The sequence below is a fragment of the Apteryx mantelli genome, chromosome 16 (assembly GCF_036417845.1).
Source record: "Apteryx mantelli isolate bAptMan1 chromosome 16, bAptMan1.hap1, whole genome shotgun sequence".
Classification (NCBI taxonomy): domain Eukaryota; kingdom Metazoa; phylum Chordata; class Aves; order Apterygiformes; family Apterygidae; genus Apteryx; species Apteryx mantelli.
Genome location: NC_089993.1, coordinates 10,808,638 through 10,829,609, shown reverse-complemented (window position 1 = coordinate 10,829,609; position 20,972 = coordinate 10,808,638). Strand labels below are relative to the sequence as shown.

Sequence of the window (20,972 nt, the reverse complement as noted above, 5' to 3'; positions counted from 1 at the left end):
AGTAGCTTACTAAAGCTACTCGAATAGCTGTAGTGAGTGATCACTAAATGTCTTAGATTGTAATGCAGGTGAACTTTAAGCAGTATAACTACAAGGAGAGTAAACCATACTGAAGCATCCACCTTGACGGCTAATGTGATCACCTGCTAAATCTAAACATTGTCCCTGAAGGCAACAAACATGAACATCAGATTAGGCACCACTTAGCCAACAGAATCAGAGCCCAAGGAATTCTGTCTGCTCATAAAACAGCAAAGGAAGAGTTTAAATAAAAATCCATTTAGAGCCATTAAGTTGACAATCTGCAGAGGAGGGGCATTAGGAGTTATCAGAAGAGCACACTCAGTTGAGTTCATTGCTTCATCAGCCACACAGCCCAGCTCTGTAAACATGCTCAAGGGCTGGCTGTTAAGCGCACAGTTGGTGAGTCTGCATGCGCAGAAACAAGATCGAGGAAGTCAGACTTCATACAGAATAGTCTTTAGCACCAATGCTTGAAGCAGAACCAGCAAACTGAACATGGAGCCCTTCCAACAGGATCTCATCCAAAAAATTATCATGCACACACATAGCAGTAGAGATTGGTCCAATGGTTACAGCAGTGCCCCAGCACTTGAGAAACTCAGGCTACAGTCCCAGTTCTGCAAAGCTTGTGACAGAATAAGGAATCTGAGAGTATCTTTAATAAAACTACAACTGAAAGAGTGTTTCTGCAATAGTGGCCTAGCCAAAGTTCCTGAATGACAGAAGGGTTGACGTTGGAAGGGACCTCTGGAGATCATGTAGTCCAACCCCCCAGCTCAAGCACGGTCACCTAGAGCACATTGCCAAGGATTGAGTCCCAGACAGCTTTTGAATATCTCCAAGGATGGAGACTCCACAACCTCTCTGGGCAACCTGTTCCAGTGCTCTGTTACCCTCACAGTAAACAAGTTTTTTCTCACGTTCAGATGGAACTTCTTGTGTTTCGGTTTGTGCTTGTTGTCTCTCATCCTATCGCTGGGCACCACTGAAGAGAGTCTGGCTCCATCCTCTCTACGCCCTCCCTTCAGATAGTTATATGCAATGATAAAATCCCCCCTTAGCCTTCTCTTCTCCAGGCTGAACAGTCCCAGCTCTCTCAGCCTTTCCTCATAAGGGAGATGCTCCAGTCCCTTAATCATCTTAGGAGCCCTAAAGTAGTCATTAGTAGTCCTCTCCCAAAAGATGTCCTGCTACAGAGGTGACTATTCCGGACTAAACAGTTTTGAAAATTCTCAATGGCATATCAGCCCATAGTCTGTCTGGATATATCTGTGGTCACATTAATAACATCTCTCTCCAATATATTAATAGCATATCTATAGTATATCTACATATAATATCTGTAATAGTCACTTTAAATTGAAAACTGGGGCTCTAGCACAACCCCAACTCTCTACCTTATCTCAATGCTGATGCTCAATCTTGCTGCAAGCCAGCTTTCACACCAAGCAGGCAAATTCTGGCAATATCATAAGGAAAATGCAACTCGTCCTGAGCCATCCCTCCAGGCTACACAGTGCACTGAACTGGAGTCCATGTGTAAGCACAAATGACAAAGCAGCCCGTGCGCTTCAGTTCCTCATGGATAAGAAAAGTGTCAGTTCCCTATGCGAGAGGAGAGGACAAAGTCATGTTAAAACAGATTACAGCATCCTGAGCCAGAGTTCAAGATTTTAAGAAAGCATAATGCCAATACTAGGCAGTACATAAATCCCAGGGGCATCTTTACCTATAGCATTATTTACATTCCTCAGGGTAAGAAACCATGAGAGCAAGAAAGAGATACAGAAAGATCTCTGCATGTTGATTCAGCAAAGAAGGTCTCTTCAGGCTTCACTGATCAGAAACAGAGGAGATACTGATGACAAACATCTGTGCATAAATCATAATGACAACCTGCAAAAAAAATTCAAAATGAACCAACAACTACCATTCAAAATAAGCTTTATTCTGCTTCCCAGATAAGCCAACTTTGCAGATGGCATGAAGAATGGAAATGATCTGCAGTTATTTTCTATTCCAGAGAAATCGATACATCAGTGGCTGTTTTCACAGCATTTAAAAACAAACAAACAAACAAACTCCCTCCCCAAAACAAAAAGATGTTTGGCCATGATTATTGCAAGTACCAGCTTCTGTAATATATATTAATACCATGAGTGAACCCACTCCACTTAAAGAAGAAAAAAAGAAAAAACAAAACAAAACGCAGTACTGTTTGGTAGGGAAGAACTCTAATTTAAAAATAATTCAGTATTCTGATACCCTTGATCAGTAGAAAGGACTTTTCAGGTTAAAAAGCCATTTCTAAATTAGTAACAGCTGAAAGTATATATTCTTATAGAAAAAACAACAAAAATAAAGCTAAAAAGCCTCTCAAATAACCAAGGCACATTAAAAAAGGGAGGTTTGGAAAGCAATATAACCCATCTATTAAAACGTTAGAACTAGCAAGTTAATCAGGTCTCTTGCTTCCTCCAACAGCCAGGCTTTATATACAGCAAAATGGGATGCCTGTATGCTAAGCCAGTGCAAAGTCTCCTACTTTGCTGTATTCCTGGGATCTCCCAAGTACTCCAAGCATTAGACATTCCTCACCTTTAAATGCGACCTATTCTTAATGGCAAATTATTGCTTACAAAACCATCTTATCGCTACAGAGGCAGGAATTTGTGTTGCAGGATTCTGACAACAAACATCCTGCAAAGAGCTGAGCAGCTTCCCTACAGAAATACCTCGGGCTCCATCCAAAAAAAACAAAAAACAAAAACAAAAAAAACCCTTCCTCTAATCTGGGTGACTGAGGCATACAACACCCAAGCCAGAAAGCCAGCACAACTAGAATTCAAGCCAGAACACCATGGTACTGTATCAAAACCAGAAGCCTTAGGAGCCGCACAGGGAATACTGCCTCTGCCATAGGCAGAGGGGCACCAGCTTTGACAGTGTCAAAGAAGCGACTTTCAAGGAGTTATTTACAGCAATTGACATAGGAAGCAATTTAAAGTACTGTGCTGGCAGTCAGCACTGCTGCATCACACTAGTCACACAGCTCAGCTAAGAGGCCACACTGGGCAAGACCACAGGAGACCACTGCCAGTTGCAGCTTCTTGTTCAGTTCTCACCTACCCTTATGCTGATGCCTGGTTGCTCATTAGTATTCTCTTTAAAACTAAAGTTTGAAATATATATATTTATATATATACTCTTTTCGTTTTCCAAAGCCAGACAGTCTTTTCAGAGCAGCATCTTGACAACACCTTGTGAGGGATGGCCCATTGATCCTGGAATATTTGAAGGCCGTGTTCCAAACTCTAGGCGTTTCACTAACCTGCAAATACAAAACAGAGCAATTAGTGCATTTGCTGTTCAGTTTTACCATCTTTATCAGATTAACTGGTCACTTCCAAAGAACACCACTCAGCATGAAAAATCAACAGATAAAAGAATACCACCTTGAACACTAAATGAGCCTGCTAGTTAACTGGGTTGAATTTCCACTGTAAAACAGAATCACAGAATCGCTGAGGTTGGAAGGGACCTCTGGAGATCATGTAGTCCAACCCCCCTGCTCAAGCAGGGTCACCTAGAGCACGTTGCACAGGATTGCGTCCAGGCGTGTTTTGAATATCTCCAAGGAAGGAGACTCCACAACCTCTCTGGGCAAAAACACAGCTCCATTTCCCTCTGAGTACTGAGAAGTGTATTTTTTACAGGTGTTGGAATTTCAGTTCTAGCATTACAGCAGTAGAAGTGTTAATCAGCTGTAGGAATATGCAAATGAATGGCCCTGGAGGCTTTCACGTAAGAGCTTTCATGAGGTTCCTCCCCAGGCTGGGATAGCAAGTACAAGATGGAGCACTCCTTCCATAGGACAACTCTGGACGCTGAGGTAACAGGACAAACCAGTATCGCAGGAGCAAGGGTCTGGCTGAATAACTGAATCTGGAATGAACTCTATTATAGGTGCTTAATTTACAGAGAATCTAAAGAATGTGCAATACAGGACTGGCATATTTAAGCAGATACTGAACTGCAACTTGTAATATCCTTGCTGATATTTCTTCACTTGTTAAAAGATAACCAATTCAAGTGTCCAGACAAATTTCTAAGTTGAATCAGATAACTTCTTTGGTCGTTTGCTCTCTGGGAAAGCATCTTAATGACTGTAAGACATTTGGATTGGACTGATTCCATTATCTGCTTTCTTCAGTTCTCCCATAAACAAGAATCTAAACTGTGATAAGGGAAGTCCCCACATGCCATAATGTTCCGGAGACATCACTTGCACAAGAACATAAAGCATAAAACAAACTGAGCCAATAAATGGCTCAAGTTGCACTTCCCCCCATATAAAAACTGGCTTTATAATAAAATAAATTACACTTACTTTGAACTTGTGATTTTTAAAACTTGCTCCCAGATCATCTTTGAATTTTACCAGCTAGTGAGTCCAAATTTTAAACTGATATGAAACATTCAAATCAGAATCTTGAATAACTAAATTTCAGACCTTTTGAAAGCAAAGCTTTACTAAAACTAAGATTTAATACTAAATAGAACAGTACCAGCCACAGAGTTCTCACTAAGAAGCAACAGCAGATCAGCACTAACCCTGTATCACACAGAGGCTGGTGAGGACTCAGGCGCGTTTCAAGGACATCTCTGTTCATGCACATGGACACTGTGGTTCTGTTTGGGGACTGGTCATACACAAAGTTTCTGCAAGATGCAAGTTTGGACTCCAAAGCCTAAAGCAAACACAGATGATGTAAGTGTCAGATAGCATCCTTCTTGCTCATAAGACACCAAAATGACATCTATGACATTGTTTTTTGTTAGACAAGCTGTCTAGTAGAGGAACCTTGCTGATTCCTGACCCCAATTCCTTACACATTCTGAATTTTTGAGGGGATGAACCCAGTCATCGCAAGTGTCCCATTGAAGCTGAATCTGTTCCTGTAGGGGATGTTAAGGAGCTCATGCTGGTGTTCATCAGGAACAACACAAATGCCTCAGCTTCCTCAGGGAGATTTTGACACCTTTCTTACAGGCATCACTTTCTAGATAACTGAATGTTCAGTTGAGCTCTCTGCTTCCCTGGCCAGACAAACATTAGGTTGTAGGTATTAGGCAGTGTCTGAGGGAACTGAGCCACAGATACCCTGTTCTCCACCACATGCTCCCACCCTAGATTGCTCCACCTTTGTTGCTAGGTTATCTTTCAGCTGTTTATCTTTCAGCTGTATCAGTTGTGCAGTTCAGCCCAAAGAATTATACAAATGCTTGGGCCAAAAAAAAAAAAAAAAAAAAAAGCACTGGGGCACGGGGAAGAAGACAGAAGGAAGATGTGGATAACTTTTTCAGCAGCACCACTGCCTTAAAGGTCAAGCTACAGCCTAACATGGCATTAGGCCCTGCTCAAAACACTACTGGGCAGACTCCATCAGTACCCTCCTGGGCAGCAGGCAGCAGCCTGCTTTCTTCTCTGCCCTTCACAGGAGCACATCAATGCCCTCCATGGGAGCAGGTCCCCTCCTCATTTATTCTCACCAGTTTGTTCTTCCTTCACATGCTCTTTCAGGGACTTGGAGAGGAAGAAAGGCCAGGACTCTGCACGGGATTAAGATCTCAGAAAAAAAAACAGAGCTTGGCCCCATCTTTATTTGGAGGTGGACAGAAACATGCAAAGCCCGGGCCAAATTTCAAGGCTTGCTTGGCCAACATAAGGGCTGAGCTACTCTTTCCAGTCTCCCCTGAGCATCAGTGCAGAGGGTCAGCTCTGGCTGCTGTCTCAGACAGCTCTACCTTTGCCAGGGCATTGGCTAACAGCTAATCACTCACCCCTACTTTCCGCAGCAAATCTCCCACGATGTTAAGTGCAGATATTCTGGCAGCAGGTGTGAGAGGGGTTGCACTGTAACTGTCCTCAAAACCTGCAGGGCAGGTTAAAGAATGACACATTACCCACTGTGAAAAAAGCTTTGACACTGGAGGTCAGAAGACAGCCTGACATACAGAGCAGAGGAAACATCAATATCTTCACCTTTTTCCATCTGACCTTCAGATCTTCCACATCCATTAAGAGTAGGAAGCTCTGCCTCACTGATACAGCTCAAGTTACACTGTCCTAAGCTAAAGTCTCCAGATATGCTGTGGCTTAGGTTTCTAGAGATGTGTGCTAGCAGCCCACCCTGCTTCTCTACTGCTGCAGTGAGACCACAGAGGTATGTTCTTCATCTCTCATTTTTTCTAGAATTTCTGAATCCTCTCTCTTTTACAGAAGCATGAATAAGTGAAACATAATTTTTAGGTTGAGAGTACCTAAGCCCACATTCAGACTTTGTTAGTAATCAGAGCTGTAATATCAAATCATCAGTGTATGACAGTACAAGAAACTCCCTCCATTTACTCTCCCCATACATATGAACACAGTTACTCAATCTTTCTGGAGTCAAATTTCTGGCTTTTTAGGTGAGAAGATGGAGAGCTAGTGTTGGAGGTGTGGAATATTTAAGTAATTTATGCTCATGAAAAGGTAACTGATACTACTGGCATGAAAGCAGAGATAAAGTAATTTAGTACAGACAGCTAAAATGACTTATCCTGCTGTTTCAGAGATTAAAAAAAAAGTCTCTCAAAGACTACCTACTCCACTGAGAAGCCAATTCATAACAGAAATGTGGCATCAAAGATCACACTGAAGTTTTAAAAATTCTTCTCCTAAATTAGCCCAAATGTCTCTGGGACAGTTGTGAAGTGCTAGTAAAAATCCCAACAGCTCATCTTGTCCCTCACAATAATTATTACTAGACAGTTCACATCAGTGGAAATTAATGGCCTACAAATAAACACCCAAAATCACAGTCTGAATACTGAGACCATGGTGATTAAAACACACATCTCAGTGCCCTTTTTCTCACTCTCCCTGCAGCTAGAAAATGTGGTAAAAACAAGTGTATCAAATATTATTTCTGTGTCGGTCCCCTGTCAGTCACCTCTCCTAAATGTCCCAGGAGTGGATATGTTCATGTTGGGTGTCCGGTGTACCGAAGGGGTTGAAGGCACAGATAACGATGCTTGCACTGCCGTGTCTGTTCTTTCTGTTTCCACAGTGGTTCGCATTGGTGTTTTGGGTTTCTCCTGTTTCTGCTGCACCGCAAGCTCTTGTCGTAGATCTATGAGATAAGCAACACAAACAAAGCCTTTGGAATATGTAAGCACCAAGACAAACGCAAGTGAAAAAGTTTGTTTTACTCAAAAGAATACTTCATCTTCACAAGGAGAATAAAGTCATTTATCTCTCTAAAGATTACTCCAGGTATATGCTCAAAACCTTGGTGATCACTAAAGGTTTTCCTGGGACTTTGGCTCAAGGTGTTCTTGTAGTATTAGTTCAGTTACTACTACCTGGCTGTAAGCTTTGTATCCTTTCAAAAGGTTTCCTTTAGGCAGGGAATTACCTTCCTGCCAAATGTTACAGAACGTGCAGAGGCATATCAGGACGGAGGCTTTGCAAAGTGGCACACATTGCTTACGTCCCAACTCCCTGCCGGGCTGACACCCAGGCAATTCTATCTGTTGCACCCTTTTCCCTTCCACATCGATTTCCACATCTAGCAAATGTGAGCTGAGGCCAGGAGGAAGCTGTGTCATTATCTAGCCAAGGAACGGAGCCCTCATGTCCCACAGCCTGGCTGTAGCTCAGAGAAACTGCCCAAAGGTACAGAGTCTGAGCAGAGCTGAAAATAGGTTTTTACAGCTCCATAGTTACATGGCTCTCCTTCTCACCCGGTCTTACCAACAGGTATCAGGAAGCTAGCATGTGAAGCTACTCAGAGACAACTGGAAATCAGTCACAGTCCTCCCATCTCACCACCCCATTAGTGTCTCATTGACTTCATTTCTCACAGGCCAGGAAACAGAGGTTAGGGGTTACTAACATTGTTCTTGGCAGGTTACAAGAAGCCAGACCAGCGCATGCACCAGCTTGGCTGGCTCTACTTGACCCCTTAAGGCCCTGAGGTATTGTCACAAATCAGAAGGTTGGCAGACTTTTGCTCCTTTGAGCTGCTCTGGAATGAGGTCAGAAATTCAGGGAGTGGGATGGACAGTCCTGAAGTTTCCTCATTTGCTTCTACATTTCAGATGGCAGGTTTAGAAGAGGAAAATTTAAAAGACAAGTTCCAAAATACATTGGGAGGACTGGACAGCTACAAGTTGGAAGGGGAGAAAGTGAGAGATAGGAGTAATCCACTATCAAACCTCTAGCTTCATCTTTCAGGCGCTGCACAGACTCCAGAAGATTCTCTTTCTCATCCAGTTCACTCTCCAGAAAAGCATTTCTTTCAATAGCCTGGTTTAAACGCTGTTCAAAATCCTCCAAAGACATTATAGTGGCTCTGAAAGAGAGTGTACAAGATGTCACTACCAGATCCTTTAAGTGCATACAAGAACCGCCTGTCCTGCAAGAGAAAGCAGGATCTGTTTTTTATTTTTGCTTGTACGATATGACAGGGGAGTAGAGGTGCTGGGGGGAGGGGGAGTCACATTTCCCATCTGCCACAAATGTCATCATCAAAATCATCACCTAGAGCGGTTAGTTCAGAACAGCAGCGCTAACAAGCACCACACCGCAAACAGCTCAGGGTCACCCTGCTCACAAGACAGGACAGAGCTGGAAAAAGAAAACACAGAAGGATAGGTCACCTTTTTGCTCTTTCCAAGTCATCGTTGGCTTGTTCAAGTTCTCGAATATATTTCTGAAGTTGATCTTTAATAGCTTTTGTCTGTGCCAGGTCATCTTCCAGCGCGGAGATTTGCCTGTACCCTTCTGAATGCTGCATTTCAATCTTTTCCTAACCAAAGACAAATCAAACAGCGCATCAGGGACTTAGCAACGCACTTTCTCTCCTTTCTTTGGTATTGACTCAGCCCCCTTAAAGAGAGAGGGGGATCCCGTAAGATTTTTAACATTTTACTAGTTATAAGGTGATGTTTCTCAACAAAGCCATTTGCTCCCATATTTCTGGACTACCAGTAGGCAAGATCTCTTCCTGTCACTCCTTATCAATAGATGGTGCTGGGGAGCAATTTCCAACCTCCAAAGCACAGGGCTGTTCCCTGCTCTCCCAGACAGTTCTCCCTTGGGCTCCCCCATCTCTCCTCTACTCACGAAGGCGCAAGAAACATCTGCTGCATGCAGAGAGCTTTCAGCCTTTCTCCAAGGGAAAGACTTAAACAGCAGCAGCTGGTTTGTTCACATGTGCAGTGTCTCACTCAAAGGCAAAATGAGGAAAAGAGCATGCCCAGGTCCTACCCAGCACAAGCAGGTGGCCAGGCATGCAACAGGCACAGAGCTCTAGAGCTCCCACATCACCATGCAATCTGGGTGAAAAGGAAAAAAAAGGAGGCAACTGGACAGGCAAATCCTACCCTGCTGCTGTAAGGTGCAGTTGACATTCACAGTGGAAGGGCCCAACAACCAGCATCGCATTTACAAAAACCACCCAGCAGTGCCACAGAGAATTTACGGGACTCACCAGGCAAGTAGCTGGCTAGAACGGGATTGCCTGCCAAAGGCTGTAAGCCTGCCACCTTCCCCATGATCCACTTTTGTAATGGGAAGAACATCCACTGATTTCCTGGGGCAAAGTGAATCTGTGTGCATCCCTGAGCGAGATCCAGTGCAATTTCTGAGCCCCAAGGACTCTAGCAGTGCGCAAAACAGGATGTGAATGAAGCCACTTATTTTCAACTACAAGACAAAGTCGAGTGGTACTTAGGAGTCCAAATGACAAGAAAAAAAAATATCTAAGCATGCCATCAGAGCTTGTTACATACTCCCGTGGAGCCTGCAAAATTCTTCACTGCCCTGTGGTTTTATTAGCCCAAAGCAGGTTCAGAGCTCCATATCCTAAAACATTTCAGGTGTAATTATGTAACATGATTGGGACATTATCTTAAAACAACCTCTGTCTCCCTTTAGGGCATGTACACAAGGGTACATTTGGGAGAGGCACTAGAGGAAGGAAGGGTTAGCTTCTCCACGCAACATCATCTCTCTCCTTCTGCCGTCTCCATATGCAGTTAGCTCTACATCATGTGAAAAGCCTCACAGCACATCATCTACTGCAACACTTTATCCCCACCACCTTGATATCAGATCACTTCCACACGCCTGAGACTTTTTCTGAAGCTCCCAGACTGCTGTATAACTAGCATTCCTGAAGTGCTTCTCAGTCCAGCCTGCAAGTACAATACACTTGAAATCACTGAAAACAAATCCAGGCACAAGAATTTGAAAACCAGAGTGTGTAGTCTAGCATGACTAATAATTTAAAGAGAGTTGTTTTAGCACATGTAATGCAGAAACAAGGAGGAGGGAAAGATACCCATTCTGAATTAAGAAATTCCTACTTGATTACAGGATGGTGACACATTGCCATAATTCCTGCTTTCTGAAGCACAGGTGCATGCTGAATTTAAGCACCCTAAGCTCTGAGAGATGGATTACTTTCAGCTAGCTTTTCAAGACTCACTAAACAAACCCTCCAAAGCATTATTTCCATTTAGTTTTAAGTAGCGTAAACTTTGTGGTTTCTGAGGGAGCAAGCACACATAACAGGCTGGTAAGCTCAAAGCAACAAGCTGTGTGGGCCTGGCAAGCTTCAATAGTGTTGACCTACATGTAGACACCAGCCATTGATGGGCTCAGTTAACGCTGCTGCTCAACAACAGCTTCATGAGTTTAATGTTTTGCTCTTGAATTGATTCAGATAAAAGACCAGAACTGCAAGGTCTGAGTCTTTGTTTTTAGCCAATTGTAATAAACTGTCAGCTGATCTGACCATCAATGGAGTCTCTGTTCCTTCACTGCAGGCTGTTACTGCAGTTTTCAGGCTGCATGAATAACCAGTTGTTACAGGTTTTGTTTCAAGCAGACTATGTTTTTATAAAGTTATCTACCGTGAAGAATAAGTAAGGTTTTTAAAGTATGTTTACTCTCCACTTCTTGAAGATTTATGTTGATTCCTGTTTCATTCCCAGTTGTTGCAGTAAGATTGTTCATAGTCCACTCCTGATATTTCAGCTCTTCTTGAGAAAGAAAACAGTCCACCCTCTCCCTAAAATGGTAAGTAAATGGACTGCAGGTTTTATTTTTGTTGAATCATTATGCCTTCTCCCCACACCCATCAGCTTCCATGGGTATATGTGGCTACATGGAACAAAGTAGACAACTACTCCACACAACATGCAAAACATTAATATTGCAAAGGCATTGATACAACAAGAATAAAGACCAGCCTGAAGTAACAAGCACAATGAAGCGAGGTGCAGAGTTGCTGCTATCAGTATGAAAAATAAATAAATAAATCACTGAGTGGGGAGGCAAGGGGAAGGAAGGGCAACAGGACCTCTGTCTGGAACTGAAGAATAATTCCTTAGGACAGTAATCTGGGCAATAGTCATCAAATATAACTCTTTAGACCAAAAAAGCATTGTAAATGTGGGTTAATCACTTATACATACATCTTCACTCCCATTAGCTCACTATTGCATCCAATTGAGTAGAAGCGTAATTCAATTCATCTCTGCTTCCACAGATACCAACCTTGCCTTGCAAAGTACACGATAGTGTTTCTTGAGTCACTACAGCTCACTTATGAGTGAAATGCCAACAAGATTAGACTTTTTAAAAGGCCCACCAACTTCAGTGACAATTCTTCTTCAAGTTTAAGGAAACCTAATAGTATTTTCTAAGTCTGTCAGCTAGTTCAGGGGAGAACACTACCCAGTAGCAGCATCTTCAGTGAGACTGAACTACTTAAGCCTCTGTGGTAAGAAGTTCCATCTCAGTAAGCTCATATCCCCTATGTTTTATAATTATGAAAATTAATGCTTTTCAGCTGGTTCTTTATTTCACAAAAGGCAAACCAAGTGTGAGGCGGCTAAAACGTTTTTCCCACATACAAACAGATCCAGTGACTAAACCAGGAATTAATGGGTTTCATGGCTCTCAGTTCTGTGCGTTACCTACCGGATGCTGCTTCCTAGCTTTTCTAGACTATACCAGATAATAATTACACGCAACTACATAAAAAGGTTTTAAAACAAATTAATTCTTTTTGTGTAATGCAACACAACTTCAATGTTTGTATTTTGATTGTCCACATTATTATCTGGGTCTGCACAATGCAAACAGCAAGAAAGCCATGAACAAAAGCACTAAGTAGATGGAAGAAAGAACAGAACAGCAGCGCTGGTAAGTTCATGTTTAGTCTCTACTCTACTGCCAACAATTTTCTCCTGTCTCAAATCCATCCTGAAATGTAGCCACAACCTGCAAACCTGCTCAGTAACACACAACCTGCTCAGTAACATTAACTGAGGTATTTATCACTCTCACAGTGGACAAAAGATAGATGTTTCTTTATTTTTCATGACTTTTCAGTTTCCCATTCAATTTCTTTGAAGCTCCCTGTCCACAAGGCAAGTTGAATCTGCACAGTCTCACTCATCTTCGCACTTAGGATGCAGACACTGTATGCATCACCCATTCCTACCTTAACTGACTCCAGTTCCATTCGCAGACGATTGTTTTCTGATAGAAGGTCTCTGTTTCTGGACTCTGTTTGTTGCAGCTGAGCCTCCAGTTCAGCTTCGTACTCTCGACTCCCTTCCTGGAACTCGCGCAGTTCCTCCTGGGTATTCTCAGCACTAAAGAGCAATTCCAGCAACAGAACTTATCACAGTGAACCAAAACAACCTCTCTTGTATACTTGAGAGGAAGAAAAAAGAAAAAGAAAAAGAAAAAAGAATCTATCTATATGTACTTCTCTTTAACATAGAAGACTGTCCCTCTCTCTCGACACACATAGTCAAAAGAAAAAGAGGACTGTCTGCAAATGCTTCCCCTTAAGCACAGAAAACCACCCCATAACAAATTGTTAAAAAAAAACAACCTCCCCCTCACCCACTCCCCCCAAAAATCCCCCAAGGTCTGTCTTTATGCTAACAGTGTTCAAGACATATGGAGTCTCTTAAGCCTGTACACAGTCTACCCTCCATCTGTATATTTAACCTATTAAACTATTTAATTATTCATTGGGAAATATGAATGAAGACGTTTTCTGTTAGCAATAAAAAGAGGGGAAAAAAGGGAAAAAGAAGGAAAGGAAGGCCTATCCTTATATTCTAATCAAATAACTTTATTAAAAAAAAAAAATCCTACAATAATCTGAACAAGCAGCACTGAAGGGTCTGAATACCTGGTCTAAGAAAGGATCCACCAATATCAGCATCAGACAAGTTTGGAATTTTTCAGGCTCTACTGCATTTAGACTGACATACTGAGCTAAAAGGAAGAGCAAAGCATGCTGCATCTCAGCCAGGGCTCTTCGCCCATCTAGGTGCTGCCAAAAACCATCCTTGATCCATACAGATATATCAAGGGTGAACAGCAGCATCTCTCTTTTTGTGATGGCCTGGGTTATCCACCCCCAACAAGGTTCTGCAGAGTGTTCTGTTTACTCAGGCCACCCACAGACTGCAGTCAAGAGTACAATTTCAGCATACACAGGGCTACTCAAACCAGAGCAGGTATCAAAAGCAGCAGTGCCACAGCAGCAAGATTCAGTGCTCAAATGAGTACAAAGGACTCTGGGCTGGCGTAGCTTATGCAGAAGCCTGTGCCACTGCATTGCTATCGCTACCACTCAAAATAGCTGAGCTATCTTGAATTTCTCTCTCCATGTGCTGCTATCTATGACTTTGCATGCAGCGTGTACACATCCTATTGAAAAACTTAAAGGAATGAAGTCATTGCCTTACCACTGCTTATACTTCATAGCCAGCTCCTTCCAGTATCTAGATTCCTCCTCCACTGAGCTGAAGCGATGTCCTTCTGAGTCTTCCATGGTGAGTCCCCAGCTGAAGTTAGAACTGTTTCATTTTTTCACCCCTGGAAAATTAAAGGATAAAACATAAGAGCTAATGTTCTGTAGCAAACTACCTCAGTGCTTTTTTTCTGCAGAGTGGTGTACCTCTCCTTGCAGAAAGTCACTGGATGACTGGAGACCAAATTAAAGACCAGCCTGGACAAGGCCCTGTCATCCATGCCATGAAAAGTGAAGGAATAGCAGTATCTACCAGCAGGATCTACCCCACCTTCTGAGTGCACAGCACAGAACACCAAACCTCAGGTATTATCCACAGCTGTGCAGATGCATGCAGAACACAGCTGAAAAAAAGATATCTCAGAAAGAGACACAACTTCAGCTCCAAAGACGGTGCAATTAAATTTGATTTCAACAGCCCTAAAGACGCTTACCCTGAAATTAAAGAGAAGCTTCAGAGAGACGTGGAAGAAGTAGTCGAGAAACTAATTTCCATGTTAACGTTTCCAAGAACGCCCAATTTATTTATGGACATAACTGCTGGATACATGTGAAAAATTTCTCCCAAAGTCAAGGCAAATAAAACTACCTGACTTTAAACCTGAAATATCACCATCTGTATACGGCTGAGAGCTACAAGACATCTGCATACTTCAGAAAGCCATGGGAGAAAGGAGCTCCAGAAGTTCCCAGGGAAGAGGGGATAACATATCCACAGAGGTTTTACTGCTCCGTTGTATAATATCACCTGGTTGGACTAGATACACAGACAGGCACCAGAAACTCAGTGAACAATTCTGGCTTTCTAGCTATCCCTGTGCCAGAATAAACCCAGTCACAGGATACAGTCCCAGATGGGAATGACACATGAAAGAGAGCCACATGGAAATCAAGAACCTTAAGTTGGTCACTCCTACTTGAAGACTTAAGTATCTAGACATTACAGTTAAACAAATGCCCTCTGATGGGCTTGATGCACTCCAATAAACATGTCACTAGCAAATATCATTTTATATGAGTTAGTCTTGACAATGGAGAAATATCAGACTTAATGCTCTGGATAATCTGCCCTGCGCAACCCTGGGCAAGGTAACAATTCCATATAGACATTATCAATTTAATAGAAACCTCAATAGATCAAGCACAGTATATAAAGGTGGAGTCAAATACCTCATTACAGTGGCAGTTGTCAGAAGCCTAAATTACGAGACTAAGAGTTGAGGAAATATAGTCCAACTATCAAGTCTCAGCTCTAGATCGACAAAAACAAAGCAAACTGAGCAACAGTCCCCAGAGGTAATCCTAATAGGGTAAAGAGAAAACATAGTCAAAGCCCTCAGAGATCCTTTAGATACCAGTCCTGCCTTCTACTTCTCTTATTTTGAATATTCAGGAAACACTGGAGTAGACCTTCTGAGCAGCGTGTCATAGCTAAAGAAAATGTACATCCATACACACTACACTCAATGAATGACAATGATTCATAACCTGTGTTGACACTTTCCTCTTCTGAAAACCTCCTGGTTTAAACAGGATTAACAGCCATCTATCTATGTGGCAGCTCTCCTGAGGCAAACATAAGAAATTCTGACCACTACTGATGACAACGGTATCAAGTAACCCAATGAGCTCTGGGAATCTAAAGTCCAATCTTAAAAGATCCAAGCAGTGATGCAAAGCACAAGTGATTTTTCATAGCCTAGGTGACTTTCAGGATGTAAACCAGCAAAGAGTAAGTGGCTGTCACAGCTAAGTGGGCTGCGACTACACATCTACAGGACTGTGCCCAGTCTCCTTGATGCACAGTATCAGTTACCCGCTTATGAAAATTATACTCTCATTTAATTGGGAGCTGGAAGGGCAAAGGAAAAGTGCTTACGTTTTAGATTTATAATTCAGTTTCTTGACACAAAATGTTGATTAGACAAAGCTACATCTCTTTTCTCATAGCAGATAAAACCACCTCATTTGACATATTGATATGCTTCCAGCAAGAAGTCTCAAGGCTGCTGCTGTCTGTATATATTTTCAGAAACATATACTGGGGAAAAAAGAGGGGGAAAAGGGGAGCAAGCAAGAAGCATGGATTTTCCAAACAGCACCCTTGCCAATTAAATACAGAAAGCAAGACCAAGCACAATGAACTTTCCTGACGTAAGAGCGTTTATTACACATCTTCTCCATTATTTTTAAGCAAACTGAAAGTGCCTTTGATGTTAATAGACACATTTTATACTTAAGGCCCTGTGAACATGTTCACCAATCCATGCAGAACGCTTGTGAGGAAGACAATTTTCTCTCCTTTACAGAGAAGGGACAGGGAGGGAGAGTCAGGTGCAAAGAAGTGATGCAGTTGCAACGAGAAACCAAGAAGGACCAGCAAACCACTCCAGAGAAAAGTAAGCCAAAGTATCCCTAAGACAGTTATTTCTCACCACTTGGACAACAGGAAATTTCTGTATTTCTTCAAGAACAGTGATTCCACCCAGGGTATGCCCAGTTGTGTTACACAAATTAAAACAGACTTCAGAAGTCTCCAAAAGGGAATTCTTCTGGCTGATGCAGGCACTACAATAAATCCCATGATATCTCGTTCAGACAGCCAACAGACATGATAAAAATGATGAAGAAATACAAGACGTCTTGCTCCTGAAAGTGCTCAAAAACGGCCTGGAATCAAAAGACCTTCAATTAAGAGGTACAGCTCCTGTTGGCCTCCAAGGCTTGAACATGCTCATAGCTGGGTCTCACTTGTCCTTTCACATTGCACTTTGAAAGGACTAACAGGAGCCAATAGATCTGCATTCTTTTAAAATTTTACGGGTTGTGTCCAAAAAGACATTTACTAACTGGGCTATAAATTTAAAAGGGGGCCTACAGAATCTTAATAACTTTCAGAGAAGCATAAAGATGCTATCCCTTTCTGTTGTTAACTGTCTTTGTAAACACGAGATTAGGAACCTACCCAGACCCACTCAGGGTGTTTTCCATTAAGAATACACCTATTTCATAGTTACCATTACTAAGTAGTACTTATAATTTAAAATTAATTTTTAAACTGTGAATACATGGAAGAAGGTGGACCTATATTTATTCCATAGGGATGACACAACATGGCAGATTGTTTCACTACCGTTCCTATGCCACAGGCACAAGCTTTTTGCCTGCAACATGCAAGAAAGACCTATTAGGTTCCCTATACACCTGCACTGTATCTTGCTGTTTTCTACATTAGAAAGGACTAGTGAAACGGAGGGCACAGGAGATGTGTGACCGCAGCTCACGAGGATTTTCAAACTAGCCAAAGATGCAAGATAAAAACTGAAAAGAAAAACTTTAAGTTTTGGACAAAGTATTAAATCTCATTTTTGACTAAATGTCATAAAATTAAAATCTCAAATATTTTTTTCTGACACGCCAGTAGAAATGGTAGGGCTTTGATTTTATTTTGTAATTTCCTACTGCATTCACCACTTGACCTTTAACTAGTTTGGAGCTAGTATGCAAAATTACTGGAAAGTAATTAACAAAACCAATTAGGAACTTTTCATTTCCTAGGATCAGTACAAAATAGGGGAGGGAATTGTGAAGGGGGTTTTAGCATTTTTTTAAATGGAGCTAAATGTGAAATGAAAAAAAATGGAGGGGAAAAAAAAAAAAGAAAAAGAGAAAGCCACAGCCTACAGCATGCACACCCTGGCTGCACCTTGTTTTTGCACACATCAGTGCCAGAAGATGCATCTGGCCAGACTTCCTGTGTGCAAGCCGTACAAGTGCTGGTCACAGACATTACAAAATCTCTACATCATACAGGAAGTGGAAGTGTTCATGGGTGGGGAATGGACTTCTGCACCAAGAAAAACACCATCTACATATTTGTTCCCAGATACAATTTCACAGAAGCGACAGCAAAAAACAATACTTAAGGAAAAAAGTTAAGAAAAGCCACACGCATAACACTATTGAAGGAAATTAAATTTAGGAATAAGAATGCTGTAACCAGAGTTAAACTCTGATCAGGGTCTGAGTTCACCAAATTTATAAGGACATCAGCTTAGATTCTCTTTTAGCCCTAAAATAAAGGGTGGAAAGCAACCCTTGCATATCAAATACCCTTTTTTTACAAAGTAACATTTTAACTTGGTGTACAATGTTAGCCTATCTTTATACCAGGGCCTGACTCAGGGCAATTCCTATTTTAATAAAGTGTTAAAAAGGAAGACAGGAAAATGACTATAAGAGCAAAACAGCACCACAAAATCCAGTGTGTTAGCCATAGCACAGAGGATGAAGCTCCTACTGGACACTTTTCCCTAATTGTAAAAAAAAAAAAAAAAAAAAAAAAATTGCTCCTGAAAAGTAATTTCCCAGTCTTATAAAAACTATATCTGCTTAAAATAGTTTCCCTGCAAGGGTCTTCCTGTCACATAAGGGCTTATTTTCTTTTGTTTAATCAATACAAAAGAGAATCACCACAAGAGAGAAGGAAAAGGAAGAGGTTACCAGAGAGAGTGCCAGGATTACTACCAAATCCCGCAGCTAACGCCGAAAAGAAGTTCTCTCTGCAGGGTCTTCTCTCTCAAAAAGCCTTATTTCAGCAAAGCGCTCACCTTGCCAGGTACCAGTCCAGCTGCAGTATCTTTGAGTTTTAAGGAAACTCCACCAAGAGTTGTCTCCTGAAATGCCTGACCTTGATGCTTCCAGCTCTAACCCCGCAGGTCAAAAGGCAGCAGCTCTTCGGGGCTTCCGCTCCCACGCGCGGGACAAACCCCGGGAGGGAACCAGCGCCTGGGAGCACCTCCCCCGCCCCCCCCCCCCCCCAGCAACCCTTCCAGCAGCTCCAGGCAGGTTCAGGCTCTCAGGGGAAGATGCGGGAAGGGAAGGAGGCAGGGAAGGAGGCAGGGAGGGAGGGAGGCAGGGAGGCAGGGAGGGAGGGGGCGGCCGAAGCTCCTCACAGCTGCCCCCGACTCCGCCCCGGCCACAACCGCCAACGCGCGCGGAGGAAGAGGGACGGGGAAAGGTCTGCGCCCCGCCGCGGCTTCCCGCCACGTGGGAACCGCCCCGCCGCCCTCGCGGGGGGGGGAGGGGAGGAGGACTGGGAGAGCCCCCAGCCCGCCAGCGGATGCAGCAAAGCCCCGCGCTCACCGCCTCCGCGGGAAGGGCCGCCCGGCTCCGCTCCGCTCCGCGCTGCCCCCGGCCGCGCCCCGGCCCCTCCGAACCATCACAACCGGCCCGGCCCGCCGCCCCATTGGCTGCCGGTCACGTGCCCCCGGCGGGCTCCGCCAATCAGCGCCGCCAGAACGCGCCTCCCGGAGCGCTTGGAAACTTTTTGTGTTACTTTCAAACGGGGCCGGGAGCGGGGAGCGGGGCCGGGAGCGGGGAGCGGGGAGCGAGAGCGGGGAGCGGGCCGCCCCGTCCCCCTCCGCAGCGGCAGCGGCACAGCCGCACACCACACACCGGCCCCGTGCCCGGCCGCCCTCGCCCTCCGCGTGAAGCACGCTGCACCCTTTCAGCCGTGTTTCGGGAGCTGCAACGGGCACAAGCGCCTGCCTCTTCCGAGGAAGATGTTCGTGTTACCGTGAACGTTTTCATAACGTTAAAAATACTTTCCTTTGAAATATAAAAGAGGAAAAGCTTTACATCTTTCTTCCTTTTTTTTTTTTTTTTTGGATTCCAAAGGCTATTCTCTTCTGAAAGAGCAGTGAATAGGTGATATTAACTATTTACCATAACTGCAACATTTTTCCCATAAAGTCCCCTTTCTATTACCAAAACAACAAGATTCTGTGCCTAGTCAAGCTATCACTAAATTCACTGTTGCAAGGACAAAGCCTTTTATGAAACACTAGAAAACAGCAGGCATCTACACCTCCCCCTGATGTCATCATTCCAGAAAATACGCTCACAAGCCTCAGGCGCCCGCAGGAGGAACGAGCTGGCCACAAACAGTGACAGAGCTGAAGCTCAGCGCAGCCAGTAAATTGTGTGACATACCGTCACCCTCGGGATCGATAGGAAGAGGGCTGAGGTACGCAGATGCCTTCTCAAGGGCCAGAGGCGTGTTCCTACCAACAGCGCACACAAGCGCTCGGTCATTAGGCGTGTCTGGTATTTGTTTCCTGAGTCAAAACAAAAACACAAATTACAGCACATATAGAGAGATGCTCCAGCCCACACAGGTATGGCCGCATGGCGCTGAGTATCACTCTACACCCTTGCAGCCAGCTCTGTAACTGCTGGATGAGAGGCACCCACGTACAGGGCCTGATCCCAGTTTCAGTGATGCAATACCAGACCCTGAATTAGGGCCTGGAGCAGAGTCTAATTCTGCAAAGATTTAACTGTCTAAATTGGGAATGTGCCTCTCCCTAAAGGCTTCGTAGAACAAGACTTGGTCTGTAATAAAGATGATGGATTCTCTTCTAGCAGAATATTCCATTAAGAGAACTGTATCTATAGCTAAGATAACTTTAAGTGAAAAAAACTGAGTAAAATAATTTTGAGGTCAAATGTTCAGCAGAAGTAAATGGGGACAAGCTATTATACAACTCTAAATAGAAAACTAAGGTATTTTTAAAAATTGGGTCAATAGCAATTTGTAGTTCTGCCATTACGCAAGAATGTTTATCTTATTGGATAAGTTACAAAAAATAAGGCACGTGCCATCAGAGTACATATCCATAATTCAAAGATTTATATATTGTTTGCAGGTTAGGTAAGGTTAAGTAAGAATATTTTACTTCAATTCTTTGAATCTTGGGAGGATAGTGTGATTAGGAACTTTAATATTTTTAATATTTCTCATCTTGAAATAATTTTTATAGAGCAAAGTTTATTAGATTTCAGAGGAAGCTGTTTAGCCTCTCACCTAATTCCAAAATAGTATACTACTATCTTGAGAAATGATAGACGCTCAGAGGCACTACTGTACAAAAGCAATAAATATTAATACAAAGGTTACTATAATTACTATCATTGCCTTGTTTGCAAGAACTATGAGAGCATTTGTCTGTTTTAAAATCATTTATGTTTTAAAATGCTTTTATTTTT

The 20,972-nt window shown here is 42.9% G+C and overlaps 1 protein-coding gene across 3 annotated transcripts; it reads right to left on the bottom strand.

The window, feature by feature from the left end:
• Positions 1-1,951: 1,951 nt before the first annotated feature.
• Positions 1,952-19,935, bottom strand: NDE1 (nudE neurodevelopment protein 1). 3 transcript variants are annotated; one of them, XM_067306452.1, is made up of 9 exons: positions 19,917-19,935; positions 13,858-13,987; positions 12,591-12,744; positions 8,734-8,882; positions 8,290-8,426; positions 7,023-7,202; positions 5,869-5,960; positions 4,639-4,775; positions 1,952-3,355 (listed from the first exon to the last, which is right to left on the bottom strand). In XM_067306452.1, the coding sequence occupies exons 2-9, from the start codon at positions 13,941-13,943 to the stop codon at positions 3,262-3,264; spliced, it is 1,029 nt and encodes a 342-aa protein (XP_067162553.1). In that variant the 5' UTR covers positions 13,944-13,987; positions 19,917-19,935; the 3' UTR covers positions 1,952-3,261. The 3 variants fall into 3 exon arrangements, with proteins under 3 accessions (XP_067162553.1, XP_067162552.1, XP_013795701.1); XM_067306451.1 differs by lacking the exon at positions 19,917-19,935 and adding an exon at positions 19,068-19,131; XM_013940247.2 differs by lacking the exon at positions 19,917-19,935 and adding an exon at positions 18,533-18,701.
• Between the last annotated feature and the right edge of the window lie 1,037 nt (positions 19,936-20,972).

Bases quoted from the DNA above. Each gene is read 5' to 3' on its own strand.
- NDE1 (XM_067306452.1), bottom strand. From the start codon at position 13,943: ATGGAAGACTCAGAAGGACATCGCTTCAGCTCAGTGGAGGAGGAATCT. The intron at 8,883-12,590 runs GTAGGAATGGGT...GTCTTTGGTTAG, and splicing joins TGGAACTGGAGTCAGTTAAG to GAAAAGATTGAAATGCAGCA. The intron at 3,356-4,638 runs GTTAGTGCTGAT...TTGTATTTGCAG, and splicing joins CAGCCTCTGTGTGATACAGG to GTTAGTGAAACGCCTAGAGT.